The following is a 17,761-nucleotide window of genomic DNA, read 5'->3' as shown; positions in this document are numbered from 1 at the left end:
GATTACAGGCGTGAGCCACTGCGCCCGGCCTCTGTAGGTATTTCATAAAAATTGTAGTAAGGCTTACAATGAGAATTATTTGGGGAGAGAAAATGTGTATGTAAGAAAAATCTGACATCCTCTCACTTGGTGAGGGGAGATGAAACTCCACTAATATTGGGCTAGGCACTTTAATATCTGCCATTCATTCATACAGCAAATACTCATTAATGCCCACTAAGTGCTAGGCATTTCGAAGACACAATCCTGTTTACATGCACCTTACTGTCAGATGAGACAGGTACCTGACACATTAAGAAAAATTACTAAACATGTAGTTATATTTATTGTTATTATAACTATTGTTACAATAAAAGCTACAATACAGTATGTGACAAGAGCAGAGGGGCAATCTGGGAGGTTAGGGACAATCTGAAGAAAAAGGAGGAGGGAGGAAGAGGAGTGCATTCCAGATGTTATCTCATTAATCCCTACAACTCTGAGTTAAGTACCTTTCCCAAGGTCACAGGACTGTTAAGTGTCAGAGCCAAGCTTTGAGATGAGATTTTGAGATCAGAGGCTTGCTCTGTTGCCCAGGCTGGAGTGCAGTGGAGAGATCTCAGCTCACTGCAACCTCTGCCTCCTGTTTTCAAGTGATTCTCCTGCCCTCAGCCTCCCGAGTAGCTGAGATTACAGGCGCCTGCCACCACACCCAGCTAATTTTTGTATTTTTAGTAGAGATGAGGTTTTGCTATGCTGGCCAGGCTGGTCTCAAACTCCTGACCACAAGCGATCCGCCCACCTCAGCCTCCCAAAGTGGTGGGATTACAGGCGTGAGCCACTGCGCCTGGCCTGAGACCAGATTTAAATGATTCCAAAGTCCATGCTTTTCCACTATGCCGTGCTGCATTTTCCCACATTGCTGCTTCTCTCCAAAACCATTTCCTCTTAAAATTCATGGAAAAATGTTGACTCTACCCCAGATTCTTAGTGCCAGAATTAGACTCTCTCCTCCAGACTAGGCCCTTGGTTTTTCACCTGCTACCTCCAAACTCATTTTCACAGATCTTTAGATTTGGGATGCTAATAAACATAATTTTTTCACCCAGACCGTAACCATGCACAGAAACACCACCGCAAACTGTCAAAGTTTTTAAGGTTATTACTTACTTCTTTTTTTTTTTTTTTTGAGACGGAGTCTCGCTCTGTCGCCTAGGCTGGAGTGCAGTGGCGCAATCTCGGCTCACTGCAAGCTCCGCCTCCCAGGTTCACGCCATTCTCCTGCCTCAGCCTCTCCGAGTAGCTGGGACTACAGGCACCCGCCACCATGCCCGGCTAATTTTTTGTATTTTTAGTAGAGACGGGGTTTCACCGTGGTCTCGATCTCCTGACCTCGTGATCCGCCCGTCTCGGCCTCCCAGAGTGCTGGGATTACAAGCGTGAGCCACCACGCCTGGCCAGTTATTACTTACTTCTACTACAAATAAAATAATTTTATTTATTTTTTTTTTTTGAGATGGAGTCTCGCTCTGTTGCCAAGCTGGTGTGCAGTGGCGCGATCTCAGCTCACTGCAACCTCCACCTCCCGGGTTCGAGTGATTCTCCTGCCTCAGCCTCCCGAGTAGCTGGGACTACAGGTATGCGCCACCACGCCCAGCTAATTTTTCTATTTTTTTTTTTTTTTTTTTTTTTTTTTTTTTTGAGACAGAGTCTTTCTGTGTCCCCCAGGCTGGAGTGCACTGGCACGATCTCGGCTCACTGCAAGCTCCACCTCTCGGGTTCACGCCATTCTCCTGCCTCAGCCTCCTGAGTAGCTGGGATTACAGGCGCCCGCCACCACGCCCAGCTAATTTTTTGTATTTTTAGTAGAGACGGGGTTTCACCGTGTTAGCCAGGATGGTCTCGATCTCCTGACCTCGTGATCCGCCCGCCTCGGCCTCCCAAAGTGCTGGGATTACAGGCTTGAGCCACCGCGCCCGGCCAATTTTTCTATTTTTAATAGAGACAGGGTTTCACCATGTTGGCCAGGATGGTCTCAATCTCTTGACCTCGTGATCCACCTGACTCGGCCTCCCAAAGTGATGGGATTACAGGCATGAGCCATTGTGTGCTTTTTTTTTTTTTTTTTTTTTTTTTTGAGACAGAGTCTCGCTGTCGCCCAGGCTGGAGTGCAGCGGTGTGATCTTGGCTCACTGCAGGCTCTGCCCCCCGGGGTTCACGCCATTCTCCTGCCTCAGCCTCCCGAGTAGCTGGGACTACAGGCGCCCGCCACCTCACCCAGCTAATTTTTTGTATTTTTAGTAGAGATGAGGTTTCACTGTGTTAGCCAGGATGGTCTCGATCTCCTGACCTCGTGATCTGCCCGCCTTGGCCTCCCAAAGTGCTGGGATTACAGGCATGAGCCACCGCGCCCGGCCCACTTTTTTTTTTTTTTTTTGAGACAGGGTTTTGCTCTGTTGCCCAGGTTGGAGTGCAGTGGCGCAATCTCAACTCACTGCAGCCTCCACCTCCCAGGTTCAAGAGATTCTCCTGCCTCAGTCTCCGGAGTAGCTGGGACTATAGGCGTACGCCACCATGCCCAGCTAAATTTTGTATTTTTAGTGGAGACGGGGTTTCACCATGTTGGTCAGGCTGTTCTCAAACTCCTGACCTCAAGTGATCCGCCTGCCTCGGCCTCCCAAAGTGCTCGGATTACAGGTGTGAGCTACCACACCAGGCCAATAAAATAACTTTCTGGCACACAGTTTTGAAAAGTGATTCACAGATTATAGGGCACAAACCTAAGGACACTGGTCAGGACAACAGTTAAGACAAAAATAAAAGCAACTACAAAAAGAGCAAAGAAAATGCCACACTTTCACTTCTGGAATGACTTTCACATTCACCAACTCTCATCTGTGATTCAGATCTCTACTCAGGAGAGCTTCACTTTCCCTTCTTCCGGTTCCTACTTCCTCTTTCTCAGCTCTTCCATTTTTAGGAATATCAAACTTCAAAACAAGACTTTTATTACATTAGATCTGTTGTGAGTTATAGCAACAGAACAGTCATAAAAACTAAATTTGGCAAGCTTCCTATTCCTCTACATTCTTCCTGTGATTTTCTTTCTTTTTTTTTTTTTTTTTGAGAAGGAGTCTCGCTCTGTTGCCCAGGCTGGAGTGCAGTGGCGTGATCTCAGCTTACTGCAAGCTCTGCCTCCTGGGTTCATGCCATTCTCCTGCCTCAGCCTCCGGAGTAGCTGGGACTACAGGCGCCCGCCACCACGCCTGGCTAAATTTTTTGTATTTTTAGTAGAGACGGGATTTCACAGTGTTAGCCAGGATGGTCTCGATCTCCTGACCTCGTGATCTGCCTCCCAAAGTACTGGGTTTACAGGCGTGAGCCACCGTGCCCGGCCCTTCCTGTGATTTTTAATGCTGGCTGAAGAACATAAAAGCTAGATCTTTTAACCTGAGATTTACCACAAGCAGATTATAAACCACTTAAATACAGTCATGCTTCACTGAACGTCAGGGGTATGTGCTGGGAAATGCATGGTTAGCTGATTTTTGTCTTGCAGACATCACAGGGTGTACTTACACAAACCTAGATGGTATAGCCTACTAAATGCCTAGGCTATATGGTGTACATTACAGTAACATGCTATACAGGTTTGTAGCCTAGGAGCAATAGGCTACTGCATGTTACTGAGTACTGCAGGCAACTATAACACAATGGTAAGTATTTGTGTATCTAAGCATACCTAAACATAGAAAGGATACAATAAAAATATGTACTATAATCTTGTGGGACCATCTCTTCTATGCAACCTTTGGTCTTTATACCTTTATATCTGGACTACCACCAATACTGCGAATAACAAGCTGGCTATGAAAATCAGACTACCTCAGACTCAGCAAGTTATACACCCAAAAATCTCTCACGACTTTCAGTTTAAAAATATATCTACAAATATAGACAGGAAGATGGGGAGAGACAGCGTGAGTGCCAGTGCCAGGCACCAACCATGTGAAGAAAGATGAATAAGCTGTGGCTTACAGAAGTAAAAACTAATTTGGAAAAAGAATTCAACATTCAAATGCCTGGTGCGTTTCTTCATCCCTAGGAACAAATAGTAACTAATGGCAAGACCCTAAAGTACAGGATAGGCAGTATGGAGCCCGAGGATTCCAAATACTCTCCAAGAAACAACATCGCTCATTTCTTGAAGCCTGGGGCTGCTCTGCAAAGGTAACGAGGCAAAGATGTTCGAAGACTTAATTATATTAATATATTGTTCAGGATACTTATGGATTATTTGAAGCAATGGAAACTATGTAAATCAAAGCATTACCATATCGTTAATTACATAGGTTTATAAGGTGAGTTTATATTTTGGGATTCTCTGGCAGTGATATTTTACAATATAATTATATATACAGTTTGTATAGTCTGATGAGTTTCCTCACTGAGGGTGAACTGCTGCGAAATGTTTTATTATTCGTTTATTGCTAGTCACGTTGTTCAAACAACACGTCTATAAGTAACGTTCCCTTTGAACTGTACTGTTACTAGACTGTCCTGTGTTGTACCATCGAAAACCATCGTCCAACATGCTCTTTTCCCAGGAATGGCCTGAAGCACACGAGTGGAACATTGCATAGAACTTTTATATAATAAAAGTACTGCACGTCTCCGGCCCTTAATATCCAGAGCACCCACCCTTGGTAAATGACAAAGGCAGTAACCAATCGCCAGGCAGGAGCCTAGTGACTTAGCCAATAAGAACATGAGGGTGGGGCTAGACTAAGCTCCCGGTGACTTCCCCGCACCCCAGAGACCCAGGTTGTGGGAGGCTGGACAGGAATTGGACTCCGAGGATTTCGTTACCCCCGGTTGTAGCTGTTGTCCTCCTCATTCTCGCAATCGCTGCAGTGCTCATGGCCGTTCCCGTTCCCTTCCATCATCTGCGGCAGCGGAGGTGCCGGCGGCTTCACTGCTGTCTCACTCTCGTCCGCCATCTTGAGTTGCGAGAGCAGGGCTCCGCGCCCCGCTACATGGGGGGTTCCTATTGGACAAGGGGAATTTGCGCTGCATTCTGGGTTTTGTAGTTTTTCTGGCGAAGGGAGCTGCCACTAGGAGCGACTCTTTCCCAGGAAACTGACTACAATACCCAGGAATCACGAGGACGGCTCCAGTCGGATTAAGGGGCGGGGCCACTAATACCCGGAAGCCTAGGCATTCGGCCACGCTTTGAGGAAAGAAGGGGTGCAAGGTTGGTGGGACCGACCCTTGGGAACCGGGCGGCCGCCTGGCATGCTGGGAGTTGTAGTTCGATGCTGGTTTAGGGTTTCAGGCGTGGAGGTTCCAAATCCAAGGTTTGATTTCAGCCTGCCCTTGCCAGTGCCTGGGTCGCTGGGAGCCGTTATTGGCTGCCGTTAAGGACCGTTACCTTTCCCGGGTAAGTGAAAGGGCCTGAGGCCCGCGGGTGCGACCAGCGTGGAGCCGGAATGCCCCCGGCCTTCTTGGAGTGGGCTTTTCTGCAAGAAGCCGAGTTGATTCCTGGCCGCCTTCCTCACTCGGGAGTCTGGGCAACGCGCGGTCATTGGCAGTTCAAGGTCTCATGAGAGGCAGTGGATTTTTTTGTGCGAAGCGCTGACCCTAAGCCAGGAGACCACACTGCTAGGGAGGCAGGGCTCGCCGCCTTATCTTGGCCTCCAGGTGCTGATCTTCGCCAAGCTCTTTCGCGCACACATGGTCCCTTTAATTCCCCACAAGAATCTTCCACAACGACTCTTTTTTTTTTTTTTAAATACGGCCGCCCTCTGTCGCCCAGGCTGGAGCGCAATGGCTCAAGATCACGGCTCACTGCAATCAAGCTATCCTCCCACCTCAGCCTCCCAAGTACCTAGGGCTACAGACGTGAGCCATCACACCTGGCTAATTTTTATATTTTTTGTAGAGACGAGGGTCTCGCCTTGTTGCCCAGGCTGGTCTCGAACTCCTGGCCTCTAGGGATCTTCCTACCCCAACCCTGCAAAGTGCTGGGATTACAGACGTGAGCCACGGCACCCAGCCCACATCGACTCTTTAATAAGTGCCAGACTCTGTAGTAAGGCCTTTCGTACATTATCTCATTTAATCCTCTCAACAAGTCTACAATACAAGTCTACATTATAGGTCCTATTATTATTATTCATCTTTTTGTTTTGTTTTGTTTTGAGACGGAGTCTCGCTCTGACGCCCAGGCTGGAGTGCAGTGGTGCAGTCTCGGCTCACTGCAACCTCCGCCTCCCAGGTTCAAGTGATTCTCTTGCCTCAGCCTCCTGGGTAGCTGGGATTAAAGGCGCATGCCACCACACCTGGCTAATTTTTGTATTTTTAGTAGAGATGGGGTTTCACCATGTTGGTCAGGCTGGTCTCAAACTCCACACCTCGTGATCTGCCTACTTCGGCCTCCCAAAGTGCTGGGATTAGAGGTGTGAGCCACCGTACCCGGCCATATTGACCTTTTTGACAGATGAAAAAATGTGGCCCTGAGAGGTTGGTAAATTGCAGTCACATAGCTAGTTAAGTGGCAACTCGGTATACAAATCTGGATCTGTGTGCCCCTAGGCCCTCAGAATTCTTTGCCACCATAGAAGTCCCATTTTCTGATACACTGTTCACTCAAGGAAATCAGTTACTAAAAGGTAACTGTGACTCTATGTGTGTATTCTATGTCAGGGGAAAAAAGGTAACTGCCACATTTTAATCTGTTTTTAACCTTGATCGAATGTTTCAGTCCCTGAGTCTCACTCTTGTGATTGAGTAATCTCACCTGAGTGCCCAAAGACATGGTTCCTATTTGTGGAAATTTCCTATTCGGGTTGAGTGTGGTGGGTGATGAGAGGACTAATTCTTACCATCAGAGCACTCCATGGCCAAAAAGGGAAATGATCTTTGCCTTTGGGAAGGATCTCAACATGGGAAGAATGGCAGGGTGGGAAGAAACAGTTCCCATGTGACTCAGGGAAAGAAAACACAATTAAAACACAGAAGTAAATATAGTCAACTCTGTTTCTTTTTTTTTTTTTTTTTGAGGCGGAGTCTCGCTCTGTCGCCCAGGCTGGAGTGCAGTGGCGCAATCTCGGCTCACTGCAAGCTCTGCCTCCCGGGTTCACGCCATTCTCCTACCTCAGCCTCCCAAGTAGCTGGGACAACAGGCGCCTGCCACCTCGCCCGGCTAATTTTTTGTATTTTTAGTAGAGATGGGGTATCACCATGTTAGCCAGGATGGTCTCGATCTCCTGACCTCGTGATCCTCCCGCCTCAGCCTCCCAAAGTGCTGGGATTACCCAGGCATGAGCCACCGCGCCCAGCCAACTCAACTCTGTTTTTATATCCATGGCATGAGCCACCGCGCCCAGCCAACTCAACTCTGTTTTTATATCCATGGCATAAGCATAAGTAATTTTGATCCAAAGCAGCAGATAATCCCCAGTCATTTATATTTGACTTTGGAAGGCAGTCAAAGATGCCTACTCAGTCTGAGAGCTGTCACCACACTCAACTCTCCGCGGTCCAAGACTGCTGTTCAACGCGATTGCCCTATTTGCAGCTGCAGGGAAGCGGGGGTCAGAGATAAGAATAATAATAATAAAGCCAGGCCAGGTGCCAGGGCTCACGCCAGTAATCCCAGCACTTTGGGAGGCCGAGGTGGGTGGATCACCTGAGGTCAGGAGTTCGAGACCAACCTGGCCAACGTGGCAAAACCCCGTCTCTACTGAAAATACAAAAAAATTAGCTGGGCTTAGTGGTGGGCGCCTGTAATCCCAGCTACTTGGGAGGCTGAGACGCGAGAATCTTTTGAACCTGGGAGGCAGAGGTTGCAGTAAGCCAAGATTCTGCCACTGCACTCTAGCCTGGTTGACAAAGCGGGACTCTGTCTCAAAAAAATAAAAAGTAGCCTGGGCGTGGTGGCTCATGCCTGTAATCCCAGCACTTTGAGATTACAATAATAAAAGATAAAAAGGTATTGTGTATGTTATTTTTATTTATTATTATTATTTTTGAGACTGAGTCTCGCTCTGTCACCCACGCTGGAGTGCAGTGGTGCAATCTCGGCTCGCTGCAACCTCTGCCTTCTGGATTCAAGCAATCCTCCCACCTCAGCCTCCCCGGTAGCTGGGACTACAGGTGCGCACCCCCATGCCTGGCTAATTTTTGTACTTATAGTAGAGATGGGGCTTCACCATGTTGGCCAGGCTGGTCTCCAACTCCTGAGCTCAGGCAATCCGCCTGCCTTGGCCTCCCAAAGTGCTAGGATTACAGACATGAGCCACTGCGCCCGGCCGAGAGCTTTCCACTTTGAAACAATTTTAGTTTGTGAAAAGCTGGCCTGGTTCTGCCTTATGGAGTTATGCAGAAATATAGCTGGGTGAGGTGGCTCATGCCTGTAATCCCAACACTTGGGGAGGCTGAGATGGGTGGATCACTTGAGCCCAGGAGTATGAGACCTGCCTGGGCGACAGAGAGAGACCCTGTCTCTAAAAAAACAAAAATACAAAAATTAGCGTGGCATTGTGGCACGCACCTGTGGTCCTAGCTACTTGGGAGGCTGAGGTGGGAGGATCGCTGGAACCCAGGATCATGCCACTGCACTCCAGCCTGGACAACATGGCAAGGCCCCGTCTCTATATAAAAAGGAAAAAAAGGCCAGGCGCGGTGGCTCATGCCTGTAATCCCAGCACTTTGGGAGGCCGAGGCAGGCAGATCATGAGGTCAGGAGATCGAGACCATCCTAGCTAACACAGTGAAACCCTGTCTCTACTAAAAATGCAAAAAATTAGCCAGGCATTGTGGCGGGCGCCTGTAGTCCCAGCTACTTGGGAGGCTGCGGCAGGAGAATGGTGTAAACCAGGGAGGCAGAGCTTGCAGTGAGCGGAGATCGTGCCACCGCACTCCAGCCTAGGCGACAGAGCGAGGCTCAGTCTCAAAAAAAGGAAAAAAGGCCAGGCACGGTGGCTCATCCCAGCACTTTGGGAGGCCAAGGCAGGCAGATCACCTGAGGTCAGGAGTTCAAGACCAGCCTGCCAACATGGTGAAACCCCGTCTCTACTAAAAATACAAAATTTAGCTGGGCACAGTACGGACGCCTGTAATCCCAGCTACTTGGGAGGCTGAGGCAAGAAGAATTGCTTGAACCTGGGAGGTGGAGGTTTTAGTGAGCCGAGATCGCACCATTGCACTCCAACCTGGGCGACAGAGCAAGACTCTGTCTTGGGAAAAAAATATATGTAGCCGGGCGCGGTGGCTCACGCCTGTAATCCCAGCACTTCGGGAGCCCGAGGCGGGTGGATCACGAGGTCAGGAGATCGAGACCATCCTAGCTAACACGGTGAAACCCCGTCTCTACTAAAAATGCAAAAAATTAGCCGGGCGTGGTGGTGGGCGCCTGTAGTCCCAGCTACTCCGGAGGCTGAGGCAGGAGAATGGCGTGAACCCGGGAGGCGGAGCTTGCAGTGAGCTGAGATTGCGCCACTGCACTCCAGCCTGGGGGACAGAGAAAGACTCCGTCTCAAACAAAAAAAAAAAAAAAAAAAAAAAGAAAAAAATATATAAAAAAGAGTGCAGGCAGAGTGTGACTCCCTGGGTTCTAAATCCTGGCTCTGCCTCTGACTTAATGAATGAACTTAGGCAAGTCACTTAACGTCTGAGCGTCAATGTCATTATCTGTAAAATAAGACTTGCATAGAGAGCCCTAAAAGTGTCTAGGACAGAATTAATACCCACTTGATTATTATTTCCCTTCCCAGGAAGTCAGCATTACTACTATGATAACCAAAGAAAAACTTTCTTCATGATGTCCATCACAGATCTAGGCCCTTACTGTACTTCCAGCATGTCAGAGATAACCTTCTTTTTTTTTTTTTTTTTGAGATGGAGCTTTGCTCTTGTTGCCTAGGCTGGAGTGCAATGGTGCGATCCCTCCTCACTGCAACCTCTGCCTCCTGAGTTCAAGCGATTCTCCTGCCTCAGCCTCCCGAGTAGCTGGGATTACAGGTGTGAGCCACCATGCCTGGCTAATCTTTTGTATTTTTAGCAGAGAAGGGGTTTCACCATGTTGGCCAGGCTAGTCTCAAACTCCTGACCTCAGGTGATCCCCCACCTTGGCCTCCCAAAGTGCTGGGAGTACAGATGTGAGCCACTGTGCCCGGCCAGAGATAACCTTTCTTCTGGTGGACCTAGGAAGCCATGAGATAGGTTGTGATTCATTTATTCCAACCTCGGGAACACTGATGACTTGTCAGCCTCTATGGCAGGAACTGGAGAGTCAGGGGTAGAACAGTTCTAGCACAGTGCCTAAGACAGCACAGGCTGTCCAGAAGCAGGAGCCTTAACCTGGGGCAGGAGATCCTGGGGGGACATGATGGCTTAGCTGAATGTTCATCAGGACAGTAAACAAACTGGGGTGGATGTTCTAGGTAGAAAGTCCAGGTGCCTGAGACTTGGGTGCTTTAGAGGTATGGCAGTGAGAATGATATGACTTAGGACTGGAGCTTCGAAAGTGAGGAGTGTGTGCCTGTGGTTCCAGCTACTCAGTGGGAGGCTGAGATGGGAGGATCACTTGAGGCTGGGAGGCAGAGGTTGCAGTGAGCCAAGATCACGCCACTGCACTAACCTGGGTAACAGAGTGAGACCCTGTCTCAAAAATAAATAAATAAACGTACAGAAAATAAATTTAAAACTAGGAGCCAAAGGAGTCATCTTTAATGGACTCAGGGTTGTTCATCAAACAAAATGAGAAGCAGAACTGTATTCCAGGCATCATGCTAAATGCTAAAGACACAGAGGTGACTGAGATGCAGGCCACTGTCAGGATGAAATGAGATTGCGTAAGTAGCTACAGCCAGCTCAAAGTTTCTTATTGCCATCTTGAATCATGAAAGACATATATTTGAGCTGAAAAAGCCCTTGATGGCATCACATGGAAACTCCAAAGCCCAAGTTTTATTATGGGGGAGGTACCTGGGTTGAAGGCCCTGTAGCGGCCCTTCACCCTTTCCTATGGGATCTTCCTGGGGTAGAGGTGCAGCTGCTTTTGGTAGATTGGACCACAAGGATACCTCCTTGGAAGACAAGGCTCTCACTTGTACATGAATAGTTATAATACTGTAAAGCAGTATCTGAGAAAAGTAGGGTCATCTGGAGGGTTTCCTAACACTGTGTCCTAGGAAGATCCAGATAATTTGGGGGGACAGGCCAGGCCTGTTCCTATCCCTGTCTTGGCCAGCCATGATTACTGGTGGGAGTCTGGGTATCCCTTGGATGTGTCAGGAGTAGGGAAAAGGGTGAGAACCGCAGGATTAGGTTAGCTATACATTGTTTGATTGAGGAAGGGAATTGAGCCATTAAATCTGGCTCTATAAAATAGAATTAGATTTGTTCTGTATGGCCCCACGGTTTAAAACTAGGAGAGATACTGCCTAAGAAAGAACTTTCTAACTGCCAAGACTGGACTTAAAACAATAACAACTGTCGGCCAGGTGTGGTGGCTCACACCTGTAATCCCAGCACTTTGGGAGGCTGAGGCAGGCAGATCGCCTGAGGTTGGGAGTTTGAGACCAGCATGGCCAGCATGGTGAAACCCCATCTCTACTAAAAATATAAAAATTAGCCGGGTGGCCGGGCGCGGTGGCTCACGCTTGTAATCCCAGCACTTTGGGAGGCCGAGGCGGGCGGATCACGAGGTCAGGAGATCGAGACCACGGTGAAACCCCATCTCTACTAAAAAAATACAAAAAATTAGCTGGGCGTGGTGGCGGGCGCCTGTAGTCCCAGCTACTCGTTGAGGCTGAGGCAGGAGAATGGCATGAACCCAGGAGGCGGAGCTTGCAGTGAGCCGAGATTGCGCCACTGCACTCCAGCCTGGGTGACAGAGCAAGACTCCGTCTCATAAAAAAAAAAAAAAAAAATTAGCTGGGCATGGTGGCAGGCACCTGTAATCCCAGCTACTAGGGAAGCTGAGGCAGGAGAATCGCTTGAACCCGGGAGGCGGAGGTTGCAGCGAGCTGAGATCGCGCCATTGCACTCCAGCCTGGGCAACAGAGCCAGACTCTGTCTCAAAAAAAAAAAAAAAACTGTCGAGTGGCAGTGAGTTTCCCAACATGAGACATGTACATGTATAGATGGCAGAGATAATGTGGAAAAGATTCAAATACTGGCAGGGTATTTGGAACAAATGGCCTTTTGGACACAAGGTGGAATCCTATATATTGGGTGATGGTAGTAGGTCTCCTTGACTGTTGAAGTCAGGAAGAAAGCTTTCAGGGACTCAGGTGATCTAAGAAAGATGTTAAATTACTTAATTCCTCAATATACTGAATCCCTACTGTGCAGGGCACTGGGTATTGTAGTGGTAGATAGACAAGATTCCTACCTTAAAGGAAGTAGAGAACAGAAATACAGTTTAAGGAGAGGGAAGGGAGACAGGGTAGGTGTTAATTAAAAACTTCCTGCTTGGCGAGGCACGGTGGCTCATGTCTGTAATCCCAGCACTTTGGGAGGCTGAGGTGGGCGGATCACCTGAGGTCAGGAGTTCAAGACCAGCCTGGCTAACATGGTGAAACCCCATCTCTACTAAAAATACAAAAATTAGCCCGATGTGCTGGGCATGGTGGCTGACACCTGTAATCCTAGCACTTTGGGAGCCCGAGGTGGGTGGATCACCTAGGTCAGGAGTTCCAGACCAGCCTGGTCAACGTGGTGAAACCCCATCTCTATTAAAAATACAAAATTAGCCGAGTGTGGTGGTACATGCCTGTAATCCTAGCTACTTGGGAGGCTGAGGCAGGAGAATTGCTTGAACCCGGGAGGTAGAGGTTGCGGTGAGCCGAGATCGTGCCACTGCACTCCAGCCTGGGCAACAAGGGCAAAACTCCATCTCAAAAGCAAAAAAAATTAGCCGGGTGTGGTGGCGCACACCTCTAGTCCCAGATACTTGGGAAGCTGTGGCAGGAGAATCGCTTGAACCTGGGAGGCAGAGGCTGCAGTGAGCCAAGATCCTGCCACTGCACCCCTGCCTGGGCAATAGAGCGAACCTCTGTCTCAAAAAAAAAAAAAAAACAAAACCAACCAAACAAAAAAAACAAAAACAACTTCCTGCTATATGTGAGGCATAACTAGATAACTAGATTGATTTTTTTTTTTTTTTTAACTGGAAACGGAGTCTTGCTCTAGTCTCCCAGGCTGGAGTGCAGTGACCAGATCTTGGGCTCACTGCAACCTTCACCTCCCGGGTTCAAGCAATTCTCCTGCCTCAGCCTCCCGTGTAGCTGGGATTACAGGCGCCTGCCACCATGGCCAGCTAATTTTTGTATTTTTAGTAAAGATGGGATTTCGCCATGTTGGCCAGGTGGTCTCAAACTCCTGACCTCAGGTGATCCCCCCCGCCTTAGCCTCCCAAAGTGCTGGGATTACAGGCGTGAGCCACAGCACCCGGCCTAGATGCTTTATTTTTTTTGAAGCAAGGTCTCGTTTTGTTGCCCAGGCTGGAGTGCAGTGGAACCATCATGGCTCACTGCAGCCTTGACCTCCTGGGCTCAAGCCATCCTCCTGCTTCAGCCTCCCGAGTAGCTGACTGTCACCATGCCTGGCTAGTTTGTTTGTTTGTTTGTTTTTGTAGAGATCCGGGATTAGTCTCACTCTTGTTTAGGCTGGTCTCAAACTCCTGGGCTCAAGTGACCCTCCCACTTAGGCATCCCAAAGTGCTGAGATTACAGGTGTGAGCCACCGTACCCGGCTTTTATGTATTCTTTCAACAACGCTGCACGCCTGCGATTATCCCCACTTTGAGAGGAGACAGGATGAGAGGCTGAGTGGCTTGCTAGGCTTGTATGGACAGGATGCGGGCTCTGCAATCACATGACTTTGTATGAGAGGGCAAATGGATTAACCGCTAAACATAGTTTCCTGTTGTGTAAAATGGGGATGATGATAGGATCCACCCTGAGGACTGTGCGGGCTGAGATAATCCCACAAAGTGTTCTTAGGACCTGGCAGGTGGAAAGTGCTCATGATCACCACTGCCAAGGCTGCACAAGTAGTGAGTGACCGAGCTTTATATCTGAAGTTAGGACCCTGCAGTTTTGCCCCTCTCCTCTTTCTCCCTCTCCTTCCCGGCTCCGGGTCGGGGGTTGGGGGAGCTCTGTGCCGCGCTCCGGGGCCGAGCTCTCCCCCCCTACCTCCCGCGTACGCCCGCCTCTCCCGCGTACGCCCGCCCAACCAACCTCTCCCGGCCCCGCCCGCCAGCCAGCCCGCACAACCTCTCCGGTCCCCGTCTGCTGGCCGGACGTCCGGTCCGCGGGCGCGCGCTCCCGAGGTCCCGCCTCGCCCGCTGAGCCGGCCTGTAAGCGCTGCGGAGATTGGGCTAGAGGCGGAGGCCTGGGCCGGGTCGGAGGCGCTGGGTACGTAGCGCGCCGCGCGGGCAGGTGGGAGCCGGCCGGGCCCCGGGGAGGGGGCGGGCCCTGGCCGCGGCTGCTACGCGGGGATGCTACCGCCCCGGGCGCCCCAATTTGCGGCCTAGTGGGGCTACGGGCCTCTTTTGAAAGCCTGAGTTACGATGTATTGAGCGCATCGTGTGCGGCCAGCACTAAGGCAAGCGCTTTTATATCCACGGCCCATTGTCTTGACAGCAACCCTGCCAAGCAAGGTGTTATTTCTTCTGTTTTACGGCTGAGGACGCGCAGGAAGGTTTACAGCTAGAAAGGGCTGGAGATTGTGGATTCAAACTCAGGATCAGACCAAAGCCACTGCCCTTTAGAACTTTGCGGGCCGATTGATTCTTAAATCTAGCTTCTGCCACTTCAGTTGTGTGACCTTGGGGTATCTTTCCGACCCCAAGTTTGCTCATCTGAAAAATGGGAATAAAGCTACAGTATCTGTCCTATAGGGTGGGTATAAAGTGCTTTACTGATGAGCTGAGTGATCATCTCCGATTTTCAGACCTCTCTCCTCCGCTTCCTTCTCCCCCGGGAGGCCAGACAGTTAAGATTTTAGCGAAGGCCCCCGGGACTGGGGCGGCGTGGATCTCCCGCCCACCCACTAGTGAGGGAGGCCATCCGGCCACCCGTCTCTTCCTTCCCCAGCTCCGCAAAGGAGGCGTTGGCATCTCAGGTGTTCGCTTACAGAGTTTTCAAAGATTTTTCACTCTCTCCCTTAGTTACGGGAAAATGATTCAAATGATTCAAACTACCCGAGTGAACTTTGACATTAAGTCTCAATTCTAAAGGTGAGGAAATGGAAGCCTTTGAATATGTTTTATGTCTTAAACGTGTTTGTTTTTGCAGGAGGGAGAGTGCTCATTTTACCTGAATAAATCAAGATTGAGTTGGTGTGGCACAGTGCTGGCATAGGCCTGGGGAAAGGGGTGAGATGCTAGAGATCTGGTAGATGGATAGAAAGTGGACAGACGGGTTCGGGTGGTTTTTGTCTCAGCAGGGCCCTAAATTCCCACCAAATCCTCTTCTGTCTGTCTTCACCAAGTTCTGAATCTGTCCCCTTGGTAAATAACCTTTAAAGGGTCTCCTAGCCTCTCTTGGTGCCTGTACCTTAAGGAGAGAAGAAGAGGGCTGATAGCTGAAGGCAGGTAAGCCACGATCTTAGCATTGTTTTGAAAATTACCCGCTGGGCCGGGCACGGTGGCCTCACGCCTGTAATCCCAGCGCTTTGGGAGGCTAAGGAGGGTGGATCACCCGAGGTTAGGAGTTCGAAACCAGCCTAGTCAACATGGTGAAACCCAGTCTCAACTAAAAAATGCAAAAAAATTAGCCGAACATGGTGGTGCATGCCTGTAGTCCCAGCTACTCGGGAGACAGAGGTTGCAGTGAGCCGAGATAGTGCCACTGCACTCTAGCCTGGGCAACAGAGTGAGACTCCATCTCAAAAAAAAAAAAAATGAAAGAAAGAAAAGAAAATTACCTGCTGGGAGGCCGAGCGCGGTGGCTCACGCCTGGTAATCCCAGTATTTTGGGGGGCTGAGGCAGGCAGATCACCTGAGGTCAGGAGTTTGAGACCAGCCTGGCCAACATGGTGAAACTCCATCTCTACTAAAAATACAAAAAAATTAGCTGGGTGTGGTGGCAGGTGCCTGCAATCCCAGCTACTCAGGAGGTCGAGGCAGGAGAATCACTTGAACTCGGGAAGCAGAGGTTGCAGTGAGCTGAGATCATGCCACTGCACTCTTGCCTGAGTGACAAGAGCAAGACTCTGTTTCAAAAAAAAATGGAAAAGAAAAAGAAAATTACCTGCTGGCACAGTTTTAGATTGACAGCTTTAGATTGAAACTTTCACATTTTTCTTTTGAAGATTACAGAGGATAAAAGTTCTGGTTAATTGTGAATGTTGATATTTTAAAATAAAGCTGTTAAAATCCTCATTTAAACCTGCAGTGAAGTCTAAATATGTACCATTTGATTTGATTTCCCTCATCTTTTGAAAAAAAAACCTCACTTTTTATTTAACCATCGAAATTTCAAATCATTCTTTTTTTCCTTTTTTTTTTTTTCTGAGATGGGATCTTGCTCTGTTGCTCAAGCTGGAGTGCAGTGGCAGTCACTGGTTACTGCAGCCTTGACCTGCTGAGCTCAATCCTCCCACCTCAGCCGCCAAAGTAGCTAAGAGTACAGGTGTCTGTCACCACATATGGCTGATTTTTCTTTTTCTTTTTAGTAGAGATGAGGTCTTGCTATGTTGCCCCGGCTGACTCCTGGTCTCAAGCAATCCTCCCATCTCAGCCTCCAAAAGTGCTGGGATTAGAGGTGTGAGCCACCATGCTGGGCCCTTTTTCCTTCTTGAACTCATATTTCCACTCTGTTTCCTCAAAGAAGTTTTTTCTAATGTAATAGTTTTTTTTTTTTTGAGACAGGGTCTCTGTCACCCAGGCTGGAGTGCAGTGGTGGGATTACAGCTCACTGCAGCGTTGACCTCTTGGGCTCAAGCAATACTCCCACCTTAGCTTCCCTAGTAGCTAGGACTGCAGGCTTTCACCACCATACTCAGCCACTTCTTTTTTTTTTTTTTTTTTTCAAATGAAAGCAATATTACTAGGAAAATAATGGAATAAAGAATGGCTACACCATAGGCAGAATAGCCCTGAGGGCTGCTGGTTGGCTATTTTTATGGTTCTTTCTTTCTTTTTGAGACAGTGTCTGTCTCACTCTGTCACCCAGGCTGGAGTGCAGTGGCACAATCTTGGCTCACTGCAGCCTCTACGTCCCAGGTTCAAGTGCTTCTCAAGCCTCAACCTCCTGAGTAGCTGGGATTACAGGTGCATGCCACCATGCCTGGCTAATTTTTGTTTTGTTTTTCTTTGAGATGGAGTCTCGCTCTGTCACCCAGGCTGGAGTGCAGTGGCACGATCTCGGCTTACTGCAACCTCCGCCTCCAGGGTTCAAGCGATTCTTCTATCTCAGCCTCCCGAGTAGCTGGGACTATGGGCATGCACCACCATGCCCGGCTAATTTTTGTATTTTTAGTAGAGACGGGATTTCACCATATTAGCCAGGCAGGTCTCAAACTCCTGACCTCATGATCTGCCCTCCTCGGCCTCCCAAAGTGCTGGGATTACAGGCGTGAGCCACCGCGCCTGGCCTAATTTTTGTATTATTAGTAGAGATGGGCTTTCGCCATATTGGCCAGGTAGACTAGTCTCAAACTCCTGGCCTCAAGTGCTCTGCCCGCATGGGCCTCCCAGAGTGCTGGGATTCCAGCTAATTTTTTTTTTTTTTTTTTCATTTTTTTGTAGAGACAAGAGTCCCACTAT

At 49.0% G+C, this 17,761-nt stretch overlaps 2 protein-coding genes across 9 annotated transcripts in view; one reads left to right on the top strand and one right to left on the bottom strand.

Annotated features, from left to right (window-relative positions):
* The window catches only part of NMT1 (N-myristoyltransferase 1), a 45,240-nt gene extending 40,224 nt beyond the window's left edge, over nt 1-5,016 (bottom strand). The window contains exon 1 of the mRNA XM_055257712.2: nt 4,849-5,016. Within this exon, the coding sequence (XP_055113687.1) occupies nt 4,849-4,979 (131 nt within the window). The 5' untranslated portion in view covers nt 4,980-5,016. The remainder of the gene's footprint in view (nt 1-4,848) is intronic.
* Nucleotides 5,017-5,195: 179 nt separating this feature from the next.
* DCAKD (dephospho-CoA kinase domain containing) overlaps nt 5,196-17,761 on the top strand; it is a 38,385-nt gene continuing 25,819 nt past the window's right edge. For 2 of the 8 annotated variants that reach the window (XM_055257752.2, XM_055257751.2), the window contains exons 1-2: nt 14,316-14,405; nt 15,161-15,229. The gene's annotated coding sequence lies outside the window, so the exon portion shown is untranslated. The other 6 variants (XM_063629236.1, XM_055257753.2, XM_055257747.2 and 3 more) reach the window with 6 other exon arrangements.

Source organism: Symphalangus syndactylus, chromosome 20 (assembly GCF_028878055.3).
Source record: "Symphalangus syndactylus isolate Jambi chromosome 20, NHGRI_mSymSyn1-v2.1_pri, whole genome shotgun sequence".
Taxonomy (NCBI): domain Eukaryota; kingdom Metazoa; phylum Chordata; class Mammalia; order Primates; family Hylobatidae; genus Symphalangus; species Symphalangus syndactylus.
Note: the sequence above shows the minus strand (reverse complement) of the source record. Positions and strands in the feature narration are given on the sequence as shown.